General features: G+C 50.1%; 1 protein-coding gene across 1 annotated transcript in view; it reads right to left on the reverse strand.

The window, feature by feature from the left end:
* The window catches only part of LOC140390021 (anoctamin-7-like), a 172,031-nt gene that overhangs the window by 20,753 nt on the left and 133,205 nt on the right, over positions 1-18,073 (reverse strand). Inside the window, exon 19 of the mRNA XM_072474849.1 lies at positions 7,404-7,609. Coding sequence (XP_072330950.1) covers positions 7,404-7,609 — 206 coding nt within the window. The remainder of the gene's footprint in view (positions 1-7,403; positions 7,610-18,073) is intronic.

An 18,073-nucleotide genomic window follows, 5' to 3' on the forward strand; every position in this document is an offset into this window, starting at 1 on the left:
CTGAACAAACCCCGTCTGGTCCTCCCCAATAACGTCCGGAACATAATCCTCAATCCTAGAGGACAAAATTTTGGCCAGCAGTTTGGCGTCCACATTCAATAAAGATATCGGCCTGTAGGACCCACACAGCTCCGGGTTCTTGTCCCGCTTCAGGATCAGTGAAATCAGGGCCTGTGACATCGTCGGGGGAAGCACCCCTCTCTCCCTTGCCTCATTGAATGTCCTCAACAACAACGGCTCCAATATCCCAGAGAACATTTTATAGAACTCCATTGTACCCATCCGGCCCCGGGCTTTACCCAACTGCATAGCCTTCAGACCCTCTGCTACCTCTTCCAATCCTGATCGGGGCCCCCAACTCTTCAACCAGCCCCCCGTCCACCTTCGGGAAACTCAGCCCCTTTAGGAAGTGCCTCATCCCCTCAGGCCCCGTAGGGGGTTCCGACCCATACAGCCTACTGTAAAACACCTTAAACGCCTTATTCACCCCTGCTGAGTCTCCAACCAGGTTCCCATCCCCATCCTTTACTTTCCCTGTCTCCCTGGTTGCCTCCCTCTTTCTAAGCTACTGTGCAAGCATTCTGCTGGCCTTCTCTCCATGCTCATAAATCCCTCGCCTTTCTCAGCTGCTCCACCGCCCTCCCTGTGATTAACAAGCCGAACTCCGCCTGTAGCCTCCGCCGTTCCCTTAAAAGCCCTGCCTCTGGGGTCACTGCATACCTCCTGTCGACCTGTAGTATCTCCTTTACCAGTCTGTCCGTCTCTGCCCTGTCCACCTTCTCCCTTTGGGCCCGTATCGAGATCAGCTCCCCTCTAACCACCGCCTTCAATGCTTCCCAGACCACCGCTGCTGAAATTTCCCCCGTGTTATTGACCTCCAGGTAATTCTGAATACATTTCCTCAGCCGTCTGCACACCTTGTCAGCTAAAAGTCCCACGTCCAGCCTCCAGCTGGTTACCGTCTTTACTAACTTGTAGGTCAACCCAGTGCGGGGCAAGGTCTGAGAATGTGATCGGCGAGTACCCCGTGTCCACCACCCCTGGCAGTAAAGCCCTGCTCAGAGTAAAGAAATCGATCCGGGAGTACACTTTATGTACGTGTGAGTAGAAGGAGAACTCCTTCACCCTCGGCTGCCCAAATCTCCATGGATCCCGCCCCCCCCCCTCCATCTGCTCCATGAACCCTTTTAGTTCCCTTGCCATTGCTGGCACCCTACCCGTTTTTGAGCTTGACCGGTCTAAACCAGGGTCAATAACTGTGTTGAAGTCCGTCCCCCCCGTCCCCCCCCCCCCCAATGACCAATTTATGCAAATGCAGGTCCGGTATCTTCCCCAGCATAGTCTTTATAAACTCCACATTGTCCCAATTTGGCGCAAACACATTTACTAGTACCACCAGCACCCCCTCCAATTTCCCACTGATCATAATGTACCGACATCCCACATCCGAAACTATTCTTCTCGCCTCAAACACCATCCGATTGTTGATCAGGATTGCGACCCCTCTAGTCTTCGAGTCCAGTCCCGAGTGAAAAACCTGTCTGACCCAACCTTCCCTTAATCTAATCTGGTCAGCTACTCTAAGGTGCGTCTCCTGCAGCATTACCATGTCCGCCTTCAGTCCTCTCAAATGCACAAACACACGCGCCCTCTTGACCGGCCTATTTAGCCCTCGTACATTCCAGGTGATCAGTCTAGTTGGGGGGTTCATCGCCCCCCCCCCTCGCCGATCAGCCATCACCTTTCTTGGGCCAGTCTCCAGCCCGCTCCCCACGCCTCCACCGGCCCGCCCCCAGGCAGCCGCCGCCCCCGACCTCCTCTCTATCCCTTAGCAACAGTCCCTCCCTCGTCAGCAGAACATTTCTCCCCCTCCCCCCCTCGTAACAGCACAATGTAAATCGACCCCTTTGATAAGCCTAACATCTGCTCACATCTGCTCATCCCCAGTACGCTTCCCGTGAGCCAGCCCGCCCAGCTAGCTTGGTGGCCAGACATTCTCCCACCTATTGTTCCCCCCCCCCCCCCCCTCCCTCTCGCTCATACACACATATTCAGATGACAAACAATCCCAACACAATTGCCCGGCAGAGAAAAAAAACACTAAACAAAGAAAAGATCAAGCAAGAAATCCAGCATCTAAACAAACACACCTCCATCCCCCAACAGTGCAAATGTAAACTTTAACTCACTCAGCTCTGCAACTGGCCCCAGATCAATGCAGAAGGCATTACAAATAGCGTCCACAAAATGAAAAACGAGAAACTTTTTTTAAACATGAACGTTGCAGCAAAGTTCAGAAGTTCTCAGTCCGCCACCAGTCCTTTCCTTTTCACGCAGTCCACGCTTCCTCAGGCCACTCAAAATTAAAATGTTGCTCCTCGTGACCCAGAGACGGGCCGGAAATAGCAGTCCGAACTTCACCTTTTTCTTAAAAAGGGTTAACCTGATCTGGTTAAACCCCACTCTTCTCCTGATAGATTCGCATTCTCCCATTTACAGCTCTGTGTCTGCTTGGCCCACTGTAAAATACGCTCCTTATCCAAATACCTGTGGAATCTCACCACCATTGCCCTCGGGGGGGTCTCCCATTCGCGGCTTCCTCACGAGAGCTCTGTGAGCCCTGTCCACCTCCAAGGGTCGGGAGAATGCCCCATCCCCCAGCAGCTTCTCGAACATGCCCGCTATGTATGCCCCAGCGTCCGCTCCTAAGGACCCCTGCGGGAAAACAAAGATCCTCAAGCTCTGCCGGCAGGACCTATTCTCCAGGTCCTCCACCTTCTCCAGGAGCCTTTTCTGCTGGTCTCTCAGCATCCCCACCTCCAGCTCCACCGCTGTTTGATGTACCTCCTGGTCAGCCAGCGCCTTCTCTACTTTCTGGATCTCCCGATCTTGGGCATCCAATCTAAGCTCCAGCCGCGCAGTTGCCTCTTTAATTGGCTCCAAGCAGTCCTGCTTCTGCTTGGCGAAGCCCTCCTGGATAACTTGCATCAGCTGCTCCGTTGACCGCTGGGTCGACAAGCCAGAGGTCCGGTCATCCGCCATGCTTTCTCCCACTGCAGCTTCAGCCCAAGCCTTCTCTCTCCGTCTGTTTCTGCCTTTGCGAGCACTTCTAGTCCGCCTCTCCATGCATCGATGTGGGAATCCCGTACACAATTCCCTCTATCATCGATTTTTCAAATCAAGTCCGGTAAAAAACGGGGGAAAAGGTCCAAAAGTCCAACCTGAGCGGGAGCCACCAAATGTGCGACTTACTCCTCCATAGCCACCACCGGAAGCCTCACAAGTAGGCTTACATTAACACTGCAATGAAGTGACTGTGAAAATCCCCTAGTCGCCACATTCTGGCGCTTGTTCGGGTACACTGAGGGAGAATTCAGAGTGTCCAATTCACCTAACAAGCACATCTTTCGGGACTTGTGGGAGGAAACTGGAGCGCCGGAGGAAACCCACGCAGATACGGGGAGAACGTGCAGACTCCGCACAGACAGTGACCCAAGCGGGACTCGAACCCAGGACCCTGGAGCTGTGAAGCAACAGTGCTAACCATTAAGTTAGGCTCGTAGTAAAAATTGAGGGCTCTTTACCAGGATTTCAAAGTATAATTCCTTGTTTGACTTGGGAATATTGAATTTAAAGACTGAGTGTGTGAGGAACTGGTGCTTTCTTCAAGTGTTGCAGTTTAAATAGGGAGTGGCTGGTACAAAGGCTCTTTCTATTGCAAAGAATTTCCTGGGTGCGGAAGAGGTCACTCTGGTTGGTTTACAAAGTGCGGCAAAATCAAAACTTCTGGATTTAGTGGTCAAGTTGCACTTGACTTTTTACCTGAAGGGGTGAGGAAGATGGAGATAATACAAGCAATAGCTCAGCATTTAAATTTGCTGGAAACATAGCCTGGATCATTAGACTTAGCTAGAATTCACTTACAAATGAAACAATTAGAAATACAAGAAAAGGAAAGAGAGAGCAAAGTCAATTGCAGAAGGAATGGAGTGAGGGCTGAAAAGAAACAAGAGAGGGCTTTTCAAAAGGAAATGGAAATGAGGAAAGTTGATGTGGAATGGAAAGAAAGGGATAGGAGAAAGGCAATGGCAGAAGGAAAGGAGTAACAGCCTCCCCGAACAGGCACCGGACTGTGGCGACTAGGGTCTTTTCACAGTAACTTCATTTGAAGCCTACTTGTGACAATAAGCGATTTTCATTTCATTTCATTTTCAAAAGAGAGAATTTGAACTTCGGAAACTGGAACTGTAACTTAAAATGTTGGAGCTAAAGACAGAAACTGAGGAAAGTGTAGAAAAGAGAACCACTTCCTAGTCAAAAACTAGGATTAAATATATTCAAACTGCTGAGGTTTGACGAGAAAGATGTGGAAGACATTTTCATCTCCTTTGAGAAAGTGGCTAAACAATTGAATTCATAGAATTCATAGAAGTTATAGTGCAGAAGGAGGCCATTCAGCCCATCGAGTCAGTGACCCAAGCCGGGAATCGAACCTGTGACCCTGGAGCTGTGAAGCAATTGTGTTACCCATTATGTACCGTGCCGCCCGAAGACCCTGTGGGTAGTGTTTCTTCAAACAAAGTTGGTAGGTAGATTTAGTCAAGTGTTTGCATCACTATCAGAGGTGGTATCTAGGGATGATGCTGAGGTGAGCAAAACTATATTAATTGAATATGAACTAGTGCTAGAGGTCTGCAGGCAGCAGTTTAGAAATCTAAGGAAAGAATGAGGTCAGGCATGAATAGAAATAGTAAGAATTAAACAAAATAACTTTGCTTGGTGGATAAGACCATTAAAAAATAGACCAAATGTATGACGCTCTTAGGGAAACAATTATTTTGGAGGAATTTAAAGATTCACTTCCTGCAGCAGTGAGAACTCATGTGGAAGAGGCAAAGGGTTAAAACTACTAGACTGGGAGTAGAAATGATGCCAGAAATCCAAATTCCAGCTAGTTAAGGAAACTAGAGTAATGAAGAGAAGTGTCCAAGAAATCTGAAGTTAAGTGAACAGAGACCAAGGTGTGGTTCAGAAGAATTCAAGAAGAGTAAACAAAGTGTTCTGAGTTAAAGAGACAATTGCAGTAATTAGATTTAAAGTGGGACAGCAGACTTCAGAGGTGGATGGTGCCATTTTAATATAGTCAGGGAATCGAGAATTAAAGCAATTGTGAGCAGTTTGCACAGCAGTCAAGACAAAGCAATCTTAAAGCGGTTGGTGTTAATTCCGGGACCGGACTCATAGTTAAAAGTAGAATGGAAGGTTTGTTTAAAAGTGTCATTTGGAAAACCTGGTCTGGATTTTGAAATGCAAACCACTAAGGGAAAGCATATTTATGAGAAAGGATTTTAAAGTGTGTTTTTAGGAGTGGAGTTTGGAAACTCTCACTTATCATAGAATTTAAAGAGCAGAAGGAGGCCATTTGGCCCATTGAGTCTGCATCGGCCCATGTAAGAGCACCCATCTTTAAGCCCACACCTCCACCCTAGCCCTGTAATCCAGTAACCACACCTATCCTTTTTGGAAACTAAGGGCAATTTAGCATGGCCAATCCACCTAACCTGCACATCTTTCGATTGTGGGAGGAAACCGGAGCACCCGGAGGAAATCCATGCAGACAAGGGGAAAAAGTGCAAACTCCACACAGACAGTCACCCGAGGCCGGATTGAACTGGGTCCCCGGAGCTATGAGGCAGCAGTGCTAACCACTGTGCCACCATGCTGCCAATCATCTGGGGTGGGGATTCTGAGGAGACATCCACAATTGAACCCCTTCAATTGGGGTTCAGAGTGGAGAGTGTATTTGCCCACAGTCAGTTTGCGTACTTAAAAGGGACTTTGTGTGCTAATGAGGTCATTGTAGATTAAGATGAATTTTGTAATCCATGACAATCCTAAAGCCTGTGTGTAATTGGAGAGTAAAAGACATATTATCATTATCCAATTTTTTCATATTTAATAAATGTTTTTTCTTGTTGTTAAAACTCATTAGTGAAGGCAAAGTGGAAGGAAAAGTTTTGGGGAGGGATGGAGGAGGGGTTGTGGTGGGAAGGGCTCCGGAGGGTGAATGCCTCAACCTCCTGCAGGAGATTGGTGCTGATACAGTTGAAGGTGGACGAGGATGGGCCGACTCTTTGAGGGGCTGGGGGATGTTTGTGAACGATTGGGGGGGGAGGGGGGGGGGTGGCGGGGGGGGGGGGGGGGGGTGGCGGGGGGGGGGGGGGGGGGTTCGCAAATCATGTTCATATGCGTTGGTCCTGTCCAAAGCTGTCTAAAGCTGGAGGGGTTTAAGGAGGGAGGTCTTCAGGGTAATCTCGAGGGAGGTGCACGTGAGGCTCGAACCAGGGCCCCTAGAGGCCGTATTCGGGATGTTGGATCAGCCGGGGTTCGAGACGGGTGCGGAGGCAGATGTCTTAGCCTTCGCCTCGTTGATCGCCCGAAGGCGGGTCCTGTTGGGGTGGAGGTCCCTGTGCCTCGGCTTGGCAGGCGGACCTTCTGCAGTTTTTAACGCTCGAGAAGGTGATGTTCGAGTTGAGGGAAAGGATGGATGGGTTCTACAACTCATGGGCTTTGTTTATCATGCACTTTCAAGAATTAGATGACATCGAACATTAAGGGGGTGCTTGGAATGTATAGGTTATTGGTGATTATGTATGGGATGATTGTGGATGTTTGATTCTTTTTTCTTTCTTGTTCTGTATTTAAGATGTTGGGGGTTGGTAGGATAAAGGGGTTGTTGGCCAGGGGATTGCCATTGTATTTGTTATTGTTGATTGTTTGTTGGTGGGTGTATATTTGATGAAAATGTGAAAAAGGAGAATAAAAATATTTTAAAAAACTAATTAGTGGTCCTCTGACTCTGTTCCTCCACGTTTTATAAAGAAAATAATTATTGTCTTTTGAGCCAGGGTTCTATTCTTGGATATTCCCATCCAGTTATAACATCAACTGGGATTGCAACACTGGTCATGAATGCATAAGATGGGCAAGTGGAGAGGTAACACACCCAAATCAATATCGTCAAATCCCATTGTTGGTATTTCATTCAAATGGTTATTCATTGTGAGCTTTGATAATCCAGGTGGACACTGGGGGACATCACTGCTGACTGTTAAATTATGTCCTTATTCAGTGCAGCTCAGGTCGCTGAATCATTACCAGGGATGGGGGCATTGGCTGATATTGCTTCTCCCTCTTCTCTCTTGTTCCGTGTGCCTCTGGCTAATTGCAATCTCCCAGTGTTGTCAGGCTGAGGTCAAGTAATGCTACAGGCCACAGACAGGGGAAGCGTTGACTGCACAGAGAATATCTGGAATGGGAATAGTTAAACTTTGGGCTTTCCAACATGATAAACGGACGTGATAAGGTTGCACCCGATACTTCAGCGCAGCCAGGGTACTCACATTAGACATTACAGCTATCGTGGTGATGATTTCCAGGATGTTGAACCAGATTCCGATCCCCTGAGCTCTCTCCGCTACCGGTCGTCGGTACTCACACACAAACTTGTGGGCGTCCAGCCGGATTTCGACCCAATTGTTCAGAAGGGCAAATAAGGGAGCCAAGGGGCAGGCAGCAACAAAAATGGTGATGAACCCGAACTGCAGGACTGCAAATTGAGACATGGTGACCAATGTTAGTCAAATGTGGCTTGGAAGTTAAAGAAATAAGTTGCAATTACAAGTCAACTTTAACTTCCTCTGGATCCCCCAAAGTGCCTCACAAGCCATGCTTGCCTACAAGACAATGGTAAAGTATGTGGGCAAATGCAGCAGCCATTTTGTGTTAATCTCTTTGAATTAATGCTCCCCGAGGGATAAATGTTGGCCTGAGCACTAGGAGAATTCCCTCGCTCTTCTTCAAATGGTGCTTGTGGTGTTGGGTGCTCTGAGGTACAGAGGAACCAACACGGTTGCAATTGGTACAACGCTGTTTTATTCTAACTTGCTATTTACAGATCTGTCTTGATACCCCGCACGTGGTGACTCCCTGAGTGTGTTGTTAATCAGGTCCTGTCCTTGTCCTGGTCTCCAGATGGACTGACCACCAGGTGTCGTGTTTCCTGTCTTATACTGTCTCTGTCCTTGTCTGTGATTGGCTGTCGTGTTATGTGTGCTAATTGGTCTGTTGGTCTGTCTATCATGATGTGTGTGTTTGAATATCATGACAGTGCTGGCCACCTAAAGAAGCATGAAGGAGCCTCAGCTGAACATCTCTTCTTAAAGGTGACACTTCCACCATTGCAGCACACCCTCAGTGTCAACTCAATACTCAAGTATCAACCTCGATCAAGTACTCGGGTCTTGGAGCACGGTTTACATTCTCCATTCAGAGTCAAGAGTGCTGTTATTTAGCCAAGTGTAAATGCAAAAACTATTTGGAATCAAGAAAATTATTTTCTGGTGCTTGAACTGGTATTGGTGCAGCGACCTTCAGGGAATATCAAGAGACACACCGGAGTTAGATGTAACATTGTCACACACACACACAACCCTGGTAACTAGGACTTAACACATTACTTGAAGCGATCCCTTTACTGGGAAATTAGCACGCATTTTATGTAAATATCTTTCAGGCTCATGAGATGTGCCAGAGTGCTTCACAATCAACAAATTACATTTTGAAGTATGCTCATGGTTATTAATTCGACAGATAGGCAACCGATCAGCACATGGCAAGGTCTCGCAGATAGCAGACAGAACAAATAAACATGTTATCAGGGGTTTCTAGTTCTATCTTGACATTGCAATTGAAACGTGACCATCAACACTTCTTGTTCCATACATTAAGAAGTCTTACAACACCAGGTTAAAGTCCAACAGGTTTGTTTCGAATCATTAGCTTTCGGAGCGCTGCTCCTTCCTCAGGTGAATGAAGAGGTATGAGGAAGGAGCAGCGCTCCGAAAGCTAGTGATTAGAAACAAACCTGTTGGACTTTAACCTGGTGTTGTAAGACTACTTACTGTGCTCACCCCAGTCCAATGCCGGCATCTCCACATCATGTTCCATACATGACAGCTTTCTGGAGATTGGGAAGAGGAGTTGTGTGGCCCATTCCTTCACAAGCCATTCATCGTGGAGGGTGCTGGTATCCAACCTTCTGGGGAGATTCCGCAAACTTCCCCCAGTCCCCATCCTGCTAAAATAGATAATGCTGAACCCACATCGCCTACCCAATCTAACTTTCTTCATCAGTGCTTCCCAACATTTTTCCAATTTGAGGGGGGATTAGAGTTGTTGAGGAGGGTGAAGTTTCAGGGCTGTTTGAGGGGGTGGGTGAGGGAAGGCTTCAGCTGTTGAGGTACACAAATTTTTTTAAAAAACTAACCGGATTTATGGCAACTAGTGTGGTTAAAAAATGGGGCGTGTACAACTGAGCTGGGCCTCGAGGCCAGCTCCGCTGACTGGATTTTGCCCAGCCTGAATCAGAAGGTCAGACGAGACAGGCACAAAATAAAATCCACATAGGTAGGTGGGCACGGATTGCCATTTCGAGGAAGTTATGACCCTATACCACTGCTCTTTCACTGTCATTTGGTCAAACGTCTGAACCTCCCTTCCTATCAGCACAGTGAGTATACCTCCACCTGACAAGAGTTCGGCAGTTCAACAAAGTGGCTCTCCACCAGCTTCCCAAGGGCAATTAGGACCAGCATAAACAACACTTTTCTTTAAATCAGCAATGGTGACTTTTCATTCAGCCTAATGTCTCTCTCTCTCCAATTGAAATAAAGAGCAATGTATTTTCGCCAGTGCACACGTACCCTCAACTCCTTCACTGCTTCACTAATGCTGATTAAATTGTGGCTTCCTATTAAAGCGCAGAAGCTGCAGACACAGACAGCATCGTCCTTACAGTAAATCTCCAGCAGCTTCTGGTGCTCTGTGCATTTGCCAATCGCCGTGTCTGCAATGGGGTCTGTCAGGGGGTGGCTCTTCAGCACCACATTCTCCTGGTGCAGCCGGAGGTGTATAGAGCACATGGACACCTCGCACTGGAGGCAGCTTTTCATGGCTGAGCGCCTTTTCTTGGTGCAGTAGGTGCAGGGAACAGCGCCCTTGGAGGGGTCCAGGGCCAGGTAACTGGCCACGATGTTGGCCAGCAGAAGACCCAGGCACTCCTTTTCCATCTGCACGTAGCGCTGCTCCGTGGGGGTCATGGCGCGTGACGCATATGCAACAGGGGCCCATGATGAGGCCTCATCACGTTGCAGGAGCACAGCCCCAATGCCGGATTGACTGGCATCGGTCGAAATTTTGATCTCTTTTGCTGGATCAAAGAAAGCTAAGACCGGGGCCGTGGTGAGTTTGGTTTTGAGTTCTCTCCATTCGCGCTCGTAGGCAGGGAGCCATTGGAAGTCTGTCGTCTTCCTGACCAGGTTCCTGAGAGCCGTGGTATGAGAGGCAAGGTTAGGGGTGAACTTCCCTAAAAAGTTGACCATGCCCAGAAATCGGAGGACCGCCTTCTTGTCCTCTGCCGTTTTCGTGGTTGTGATAGCAGCCACCTTGTCCGCATCCGGCCACACACCCAACTGGGAGATGTGGTCCCCGAGGAACTTGAGTTCCGTCTGACCAAAAGAGCATTTGGCCCTGTTGAGGAGGCCCTGCTCACGTATACGTTTGAATACGAGCTGGAGGCGACTGACATGCTCCTGTGGGGTGGTGGACCAAATGATTATGTCATCAACATAGACGCGGACACCTTCAATGCCTTCCATCATTTGTTCCATAATCCTATGGAACACTTCTGAAGCAGATATGATCCCAAACGGCATCCTGTTGTAACAATATCTGCCAAAGAGGGTACACAGTTTCCTGCTGGATTTGTCGAGCTGGATTTGCCAGAATCCTTTTGAGGCGTCGAGTTTGGTGAAGACCTTGGCGCGAGCCATCTCGCATGTGATCTCTTCGCGCTTGGGAATTGGATAATGCTCCCTCATGATATTGCGATTTAGATCCTTGGGATCAATGCAAATTCTCAATTCGCCGGAAGGCTTTTTTACACTTACCATGGAACTGACCCAGTCGGTCGGTTCCGTGACTCTGGAAATCACTCCTTGGTCCTGAGGTCCTGCAGCTGTTGCTTGAGGCGGTCCTTGAGGGGTGCTGGGACCCTGCGAGGTGCATGCACCACAGGCGTGGCATTCTGTTTCAATAAGATCGTGTAGGTTTATGGGAGCGTGCCCATGCCTTCGAAGACGTTGTGGTGCTGGTTGATGATGGCGTCGAGTTGCACCCTGAAGTCGGTGTCCTGAAAGGCTGACGTGTCACCAGGAGAGAGAGAGTGAACTCTCTGAACTAGGTTCAACAGCTTGCATGCCTGCGCGCCAAGCAGGGAGGCTTTCGAGAAGCCCACGATTTCAAAAGGAAGGATGGCTTTGCGTGACTGTGCGTCACTTCAAGTTGGCACGAGCCACTGGCATCAATGGCATTGCCATTGTAATCCAATAGCTGGCAGGCTGATGGGAGGATGGCTGGTTTGACATGAAGGCTTTGGAAGTCAGACCGCGCAGTGAGATTGGCGGAGGCACCAGTGTCCAGGCGGAATCGTATTTGGGACCGGTTAACCGTCAGGGTGGCACACCACTCATCGTCTGGATCGATGCTGTATACCAACAGCGGCTGGTGTCTTTGCTTCGGGGACAGCCTGTTTTTTGTCACGATGCCGACTCGAAAAGGCGCCTTCGGGTCCTCGGTGTCACTGCTGTGTGGGAGGTCCGCATCGGACTCGGTGACCATGGGTTGAATTGCCCGGACATTCATGCGAGGCTGGCTGAAGCGATATGAATTGGCAGGCTGAGCTGCTCGGCATAAGGCAGCATAGTGGCCAAGTCTGCCACATCTTAGGCATTGTCGAGATTTTGCAGGGTATTGCCGTTTTAAATGGGCGGAGCCACAGTTGCCACACGTCGTAGCGTCAGCACGTTCGCTGCGCCACCGCGCATGCACGGTGTGGTCGTGCGTGGTGTGCGCCTGCGCATTGCGTTCTTCGACGTCGCCGTCCCCTCGTTTGGTGCGCACAAGCGCGGCAGTCTGCGAAAAGCACGCAAAATGGCCGCCCTCATCCAGGCGGAGGCCCTGGATTTGCTCAATTGCTCGGACCCGTTCCGCCTCGTGGGGACCTTGCCGCTCCGTTTCAGCTGCTTGGATGTGGGAATACTGACTCGTGGCGTTTTCATGTGGGACACAGGTCTCAATGGCGGTCGCTAGGGTGAGCTGCTTTACTTTGAGGAGCTGCTGGCGTAGGGGGTCCGACTGAGCACCGAAAACGATCTGGTCGCGTATCATGGAGTCGGAGGTGGGCCCGTAGCTGCAAGATTGCGCAAGGATGCGGAGGTGCGTGAGAAAGGATTGGAAAGGTTCAGCCTTACCCTGCAAACGCTGTTGGAACACATAGCGCTCGAAACTTTCATTCACCTCTACGCTGCAGTGAGTGTCAAACTTGAGGAGAACCGTCTTGAACTTTGTTTTATCTTCAGCATCCGCAAAGGTGAGAGAATTGAAAATGTGGATGGCATGGTCTCCGGCTGTGGAGAGGGGAAGAGCAATCTTCCTGGTATCTGAGGCGTCCTCCCTGTCTGTGGCCTCAAGGAAGAGCTGGAAGCGCTGTTTGAAAATCTTCCAGTTGGCCCCTAGGTTGCTGGTGATGCGGAGCGGCGGCGGCGGGCTGATGTTGTCCATGTTGCAGGATGACGGAATGCTGGCGGAAGGCAGATCACTTGCAGGTAGGTCTAAGAAGTGCTAATATCCCTCAACTCCTGGTAACATGTTGTGTTGGGTGCTCTGGATCCGTGGAACACATACAGGTCACCAACACTTGAAATAGTGCAACACTATTTTATTGAGTCATTAACTGTTTAACATACTCTCACTGTGGGTTAACACGATATTAGCTTTAACTAAAGACCTTTGCCTTGTCCTAACCAGTCGATGCACTCAGCACATGGTGAATGTCTGTGCTGCAGGCTGTGAGTTCTGTCCTCCTAGCTAGCTGCAGCTTGAATAAGCGGGAACTCTGATGTTCCCTGTCTTTATAGTGCTTGCTCTCTAACGGGTGATTGGCTGCGGCGTTGTGTGTGTTGATTGGCCCCACTGTGTGTCCATCAGTGTGTGTCTGCACCATCATATACTGGTGTATATTATGACAAAGATTTAAAGGGGCCTCACAGTGTGGGCGTCACGGTAGCACAGTAGTTAGCACTGTTGCTTCACAGCGCCCCAGGGTCCCAGGTTCAAATCCTGGCGAGGGTCACTGTCTGTGCGGAGTCTGCATGTTGGCCCCGTGTCTGTGTGGGTTTCCTCCGGGTGCTTCGGTTTCCTCCCACAAGTCCCCAAAAGCCGTGCTTGTTAGGTGAATTGGACATTCTGAATTCTCCCTCCGTGTACCCGAACAGGTGCCGGAATGTGGGGACTAGGGGATTTTAACAGTAACTTCATTGCAGTATTAATGTGAGCTCGCTTGTGACAATAAAGATTATTATTAGTTGTTAGTATTCAGTCTGAGCTTCAAGGAGCTCATTAACCCAGAATCTCGCCTCGTGGCCCCACTTGGTGACATGACCCACCATTTGTTCTACGTCTACGCCTTAAAACATGGCTGTTTTTATTTCCTGTTTTATTTATTCCACCATCCCAGCCACTCAGGAATCCTCATATTTAATTGAGTGTCCATTAATTTTAGTCTGTGGCCAACCTTACATTCATACCACAACCTCATTTATAAACTATAATCCCATCTTCCTCTCTAAGTAACATATTCAAGTTCATTATTACACATTAATCCAGCCTTACTCTCTGGACAATGTATTTCAACCCACATCTCCGTCCGGGTGAAATCATTTATCCCATCATTACTCTCTACGTAACATTCAAATATGGGGTACCATTGAGCAGTGTTGGGTTTACGGGATTCATAATCTTGAGAATAGAACATAGAACAGACAGTGCAGAAGGAGGCCATTCGGCCCATCGAGTCTGCACCGACACACTTAAGCCCTCACTATCCCCCTAACCCAAGAACTCCTCCTAACCGTTTTGGACACTCAGGGCAATTTATCATGGCCAATCCACCTAATCTGCGCGTCTTTGGACTGTGGGAGGAAACCGGAGCACCCGGAGGAAACCCACGCACACACGGGGAGAACGTGCAGACTCCGCACAGATAGTGACCCAGCAGGGAATCGAAACTGGGACCCTGGTGTTGTGAAGCCACAGTGCTAACAACTGTGCTACCGTGCTGCCCTGATATGAGATCAAATCCCACCAGGGCAGTTTCTGAATTCAGTTTTGAAACTAAATCAGGAAATAATAAGCTAACATCAGTAAACATGACCATGGGCGGCCGGTAGCAGAATGGTTAGCACTGTGGCTTCACAGCGCCAGGGTCCCAGGTTCGATTCCCGGCTTGGGTCACTGTCTGTGCGGAGTCTGCACGTTCTCCCTGTGTCTGTGTGGGTTTCTTCCGGGTGCTCCGGTTTCCTCCCACAAGTCCCGAAAAACGTGCTGTTAGGTGAATTGGACATTCTGAATTCCCCCTCAGTGTAACCGAACAGGCGCCGGAATGTGGCGACTATGGGGTTTTCGCAGTAACTTCATTGCTGTGTTAATGTAAGCCTACTTGTGACAATAAAGATTATTACTATTATTATTTTCATCGTAAAAACCAAATTGTTTCCATAAGATCATTTAGGGAAGGAAACTTGCCATCTTTGCTTCGTCTGTGATTCCAGTCCCACACCAACCTGGCTGACTCTTAGCTGCCTTCTGAAGTGGCCAAGCTAACCATTCAGTTGTATGAAACTGGTAAACCACTTCTCAGTGCAACCTGGAGATGGGTAATAAATGGTGGCCTTGCCCAGGTGTTGGGTGGAACTCTCCAAAGCCCCCAGTGGCAAGTGGGAGGAGAATATGGCGGGAGGCTCAGGAATCAGTTTTACACTGCACTGCCTGCCAGATCTTCCATTGGTGCCTACCATGGCGGGTCGGTAAACCCGCCGGAGGCCACTAATGGATGCAAATGGAGGCCCAATCGTAATCTTCCACCCGCGCCCGATTCGCCGTGGCGGCGGTTGGAAAACATGCGGGCACGAAACTCATTTGGAACAATGTGGCGTGCAGGTGTAGCGGCTCACCTGCACAATGCCTAGAGCTGCCTCTGGAGTACAGGATGGAGGCTGCCTTCAACCCTGGAGCCCGGAGCACCACAGCAGGGGAGCATCTGCAGGTGGACTTTCCACGTTCGGGGTCCTGGAAGAGGTCCATCTTTCAGCCTCAATGTTCTTGGGGGTCCATCTTCTTTCTCAGGAGGTTCACCTTCAGGTCTCAGAATGCTCGGGGTGATCCATCTTAATTTTCAGGAGGTCCACCTTATTTCTTCAACAGTGAGTCGGGGATGTTGGGTAGTATTTCAATATAGCGCCCAGATACAACACCGTGCCATCGGGCCTGCCCTGTCTCTGAGGCCCACAAATAAAAAATCTGCAACCTCCTCCCCCCCCCCACCTCCCCCCCAGCCCAAACGCAACATGGGAGGGTCCCCGCACAACCCCCCCCCCCCCCCCTCCCCTCCCCCCCCTCCCCTCCCCCCTCCAGTGGGCAACCCCGGCCCAATCGCACACGTGCAAAAAATACCAGCTTGGCACCACCAAACTGTCAGCCTGGCAGTGCCATCTGGGCACCTTGGCAGTACCAGGCTGGCACCCAGATGGCATTACCAGAGTGCTAGGCTGGGAGTGCCAGGGCACCACCCTGCCCAAAGGGATGCAGTTGGGGACATCCGATCCCCAAAGTCCGATCATTGATACAAAAATACTCAACCCAAAGTGCTATTGATTCCTCATGAAAAACCTACCCAAAGTCATAGTAATTCCTGTAGCTAACACTCAAAGCAAAGTCATAGTAGTTCCAGGAGAAACACTCACCCAAAGTCATAGCAATTCTTAGTGAAGCAGTCACGCAAAGTCAGCAAAACTGGTGCCGCCCATGGACCAATTCAGCGACTGTTAAGGGGCTAGAACCGGACTTCCGGGTGCGGCGATGACCAGCTGAGTCGCACGTTTCGGCAGCTCCCTGTGAAACGGACTTTTGGGCTCTTGATAGGAGCCCCAACGGCAATTTTAACGGCTGAAAACACCGTGCGGTAAACCAGAAGGGTGTTCCCCCTGGACACGGATGGAAAAAGGAGAGGAAAGTGGCCGGATTGCAGCGGATCCTTTGGAACAACGGCAAGGAAGGCAAGCAGAAACCAAGATGGCGTCGGAAGGTGGCAGTTTCATATGGGGCCCTGAACAACAAGAGTTTTTGAAACGCTGCGTGGAGGAGATAAAAAAGGAAATGAAGAAAGAGTTGTTGGCCCCGATATTACAGGCGATTGAAGGGCTGAAAGAGGAACAAAAGACACAGGAGCAGGAGCTTCGGGTCGTGAAGGCGAAAGCAGCAGAGAATGAAAACGACATACAGGGCCTGGTGGTGAAGTCGGAGATACAGGAGGCACACCAGAAACGATCTGTGGAGAGGTTGGAGGCACTGGAAAATAACGCAAGGAGGAACAACTTGAGGATTCTTGGCCTTCCTGAAGGTGTGGAGGGGGCGGACGTCGGGGCATATGTGAGCACGATGCTGCACTCGTTAATGGGAGTGGAGGCCCCGACGGGTCCGTTGGAGGTGGAGGGAGCATACCGAGTTATGGTGCGAGGATCGAGAGCAGGAGAAGCTCCCAGAGCCATAGTGGTGAGATTTCTCCGTTTTAAGGATAGAGAAATGGTCCTTAGATGGGCGAAGAAAACTCGGTGTAGTAAATGGGAGAACGCGGTGATCCGCGTCTATCAAGATTGGAGTGCGGAGGTGGCGAGAAGGAAGGCGAGCTTTAATCGGGCCAAAGCGGTACTTCACAAAAAAAAGATAAAGTTTGGAATGCTGCAACCGGCAAGACTGTGGGTCACATATCAAGGGAGGCACCACTACTTTGAGACGGCGGATGAAGCGTGGACTTTTATTGTAGAAGAAAAATTGGAATGATTGGACTACGAAAATGAACGTTTGGACAAAGTGGTGGGACGAGTGGGGGGGGGGCGAAGAGGGATTGTATGATTAATCCTGCGGTATGGTAACTTTTCTTTCTCCCACAGGTGGTGATGGGGGGAGGTGGGGAGGGAGAAGAGATGGGGCGTTGGCCATGGGAGGCGGGGCCGAGGGAGAGGCGCGGGCTTGGTTCCCGCGCTATGATAATTATGGCGGGAATAGAGAAGCAGGAAGGAGGGGGCGCCGCACGGGGCGAGCCGTGATCACGGGGGGAAGCCGAGGTCAGCCAGAGTTTGCTGACTTCTGGGAGCAACATGGGGGGAGTAATTACGCTAGCGGGGGGTCTAGCGGGGGGGGGGGGAGGGGGGAATTACTGGGTTGCTGCTGCTGGGGAAAGGGGGGAGTGGGTACGGGAAAGGATGGGCGGGGGGGCACCGTCTGGGAGAAATACAGCCGCGTGGGAACTGGGCGAGAAGCTGGAAAAAGATGATGGCTAACCGGCAAAGGGGGGGGGGGGGGGGGTGGCAAGCCCCCCAACTCGGCTGATCACGTGGAACGTGAGGGGGCTTAACGGGCCGATAAAGAGGGCACGAGTACTCGCACACCTTAAGAAACTTAAAGCAGATGTGGTCATGTTACAGGAAACGCACCTGAAACTGATAGATCAGGTTAGGTTGCGCAAAGGATGGGTAGGGCAGGTGTTCCATTCGGGGCTGGATGCGAAAAACAGGGGGGTGGCTATATTAGTGGGGAAGCGGGTAATGTTCGAGGCAAAGACTATAGTGGCGGATAACGGGGGCAGATACGTGATGGTGAGTGGCAAATTACAGGGAGAGATGGTGGTGTTGGTAAACGTGTATGCCCCGAATTGGGACGATGCCAATTTTATGAGGCGAATGCTAGGACGCATCCCAGACCTAGAGACCGGAAAGTTGATAATGGGGGGAGACTTTAACACGGTGTTGGAACCAAGGCTGGATAGGTCGAAGTCCAGGACTGGTAGGAGGCCGGCAGCAGCCAAGGTGCTTAAGGATTTTATGGAGCAGATGGGAGG

Source organism: Scyliorhinus torazame, chromosome 14 (assembly GCF_047496885.1).
Source record: "Scyliorhinus torazame isolate Kashiwa2021f chromosome 14, sScyTor2.1, whole genome shotgun sequence".
Classification (NCBI taxonomy): domain Eukaryota; kingdom Metazoa; phylum Chordata; class Chondrichthyes; order Carcharhiniformes; family Scyliorhinidae; genus Scyliorhinus; species Scyliorhinus torazame.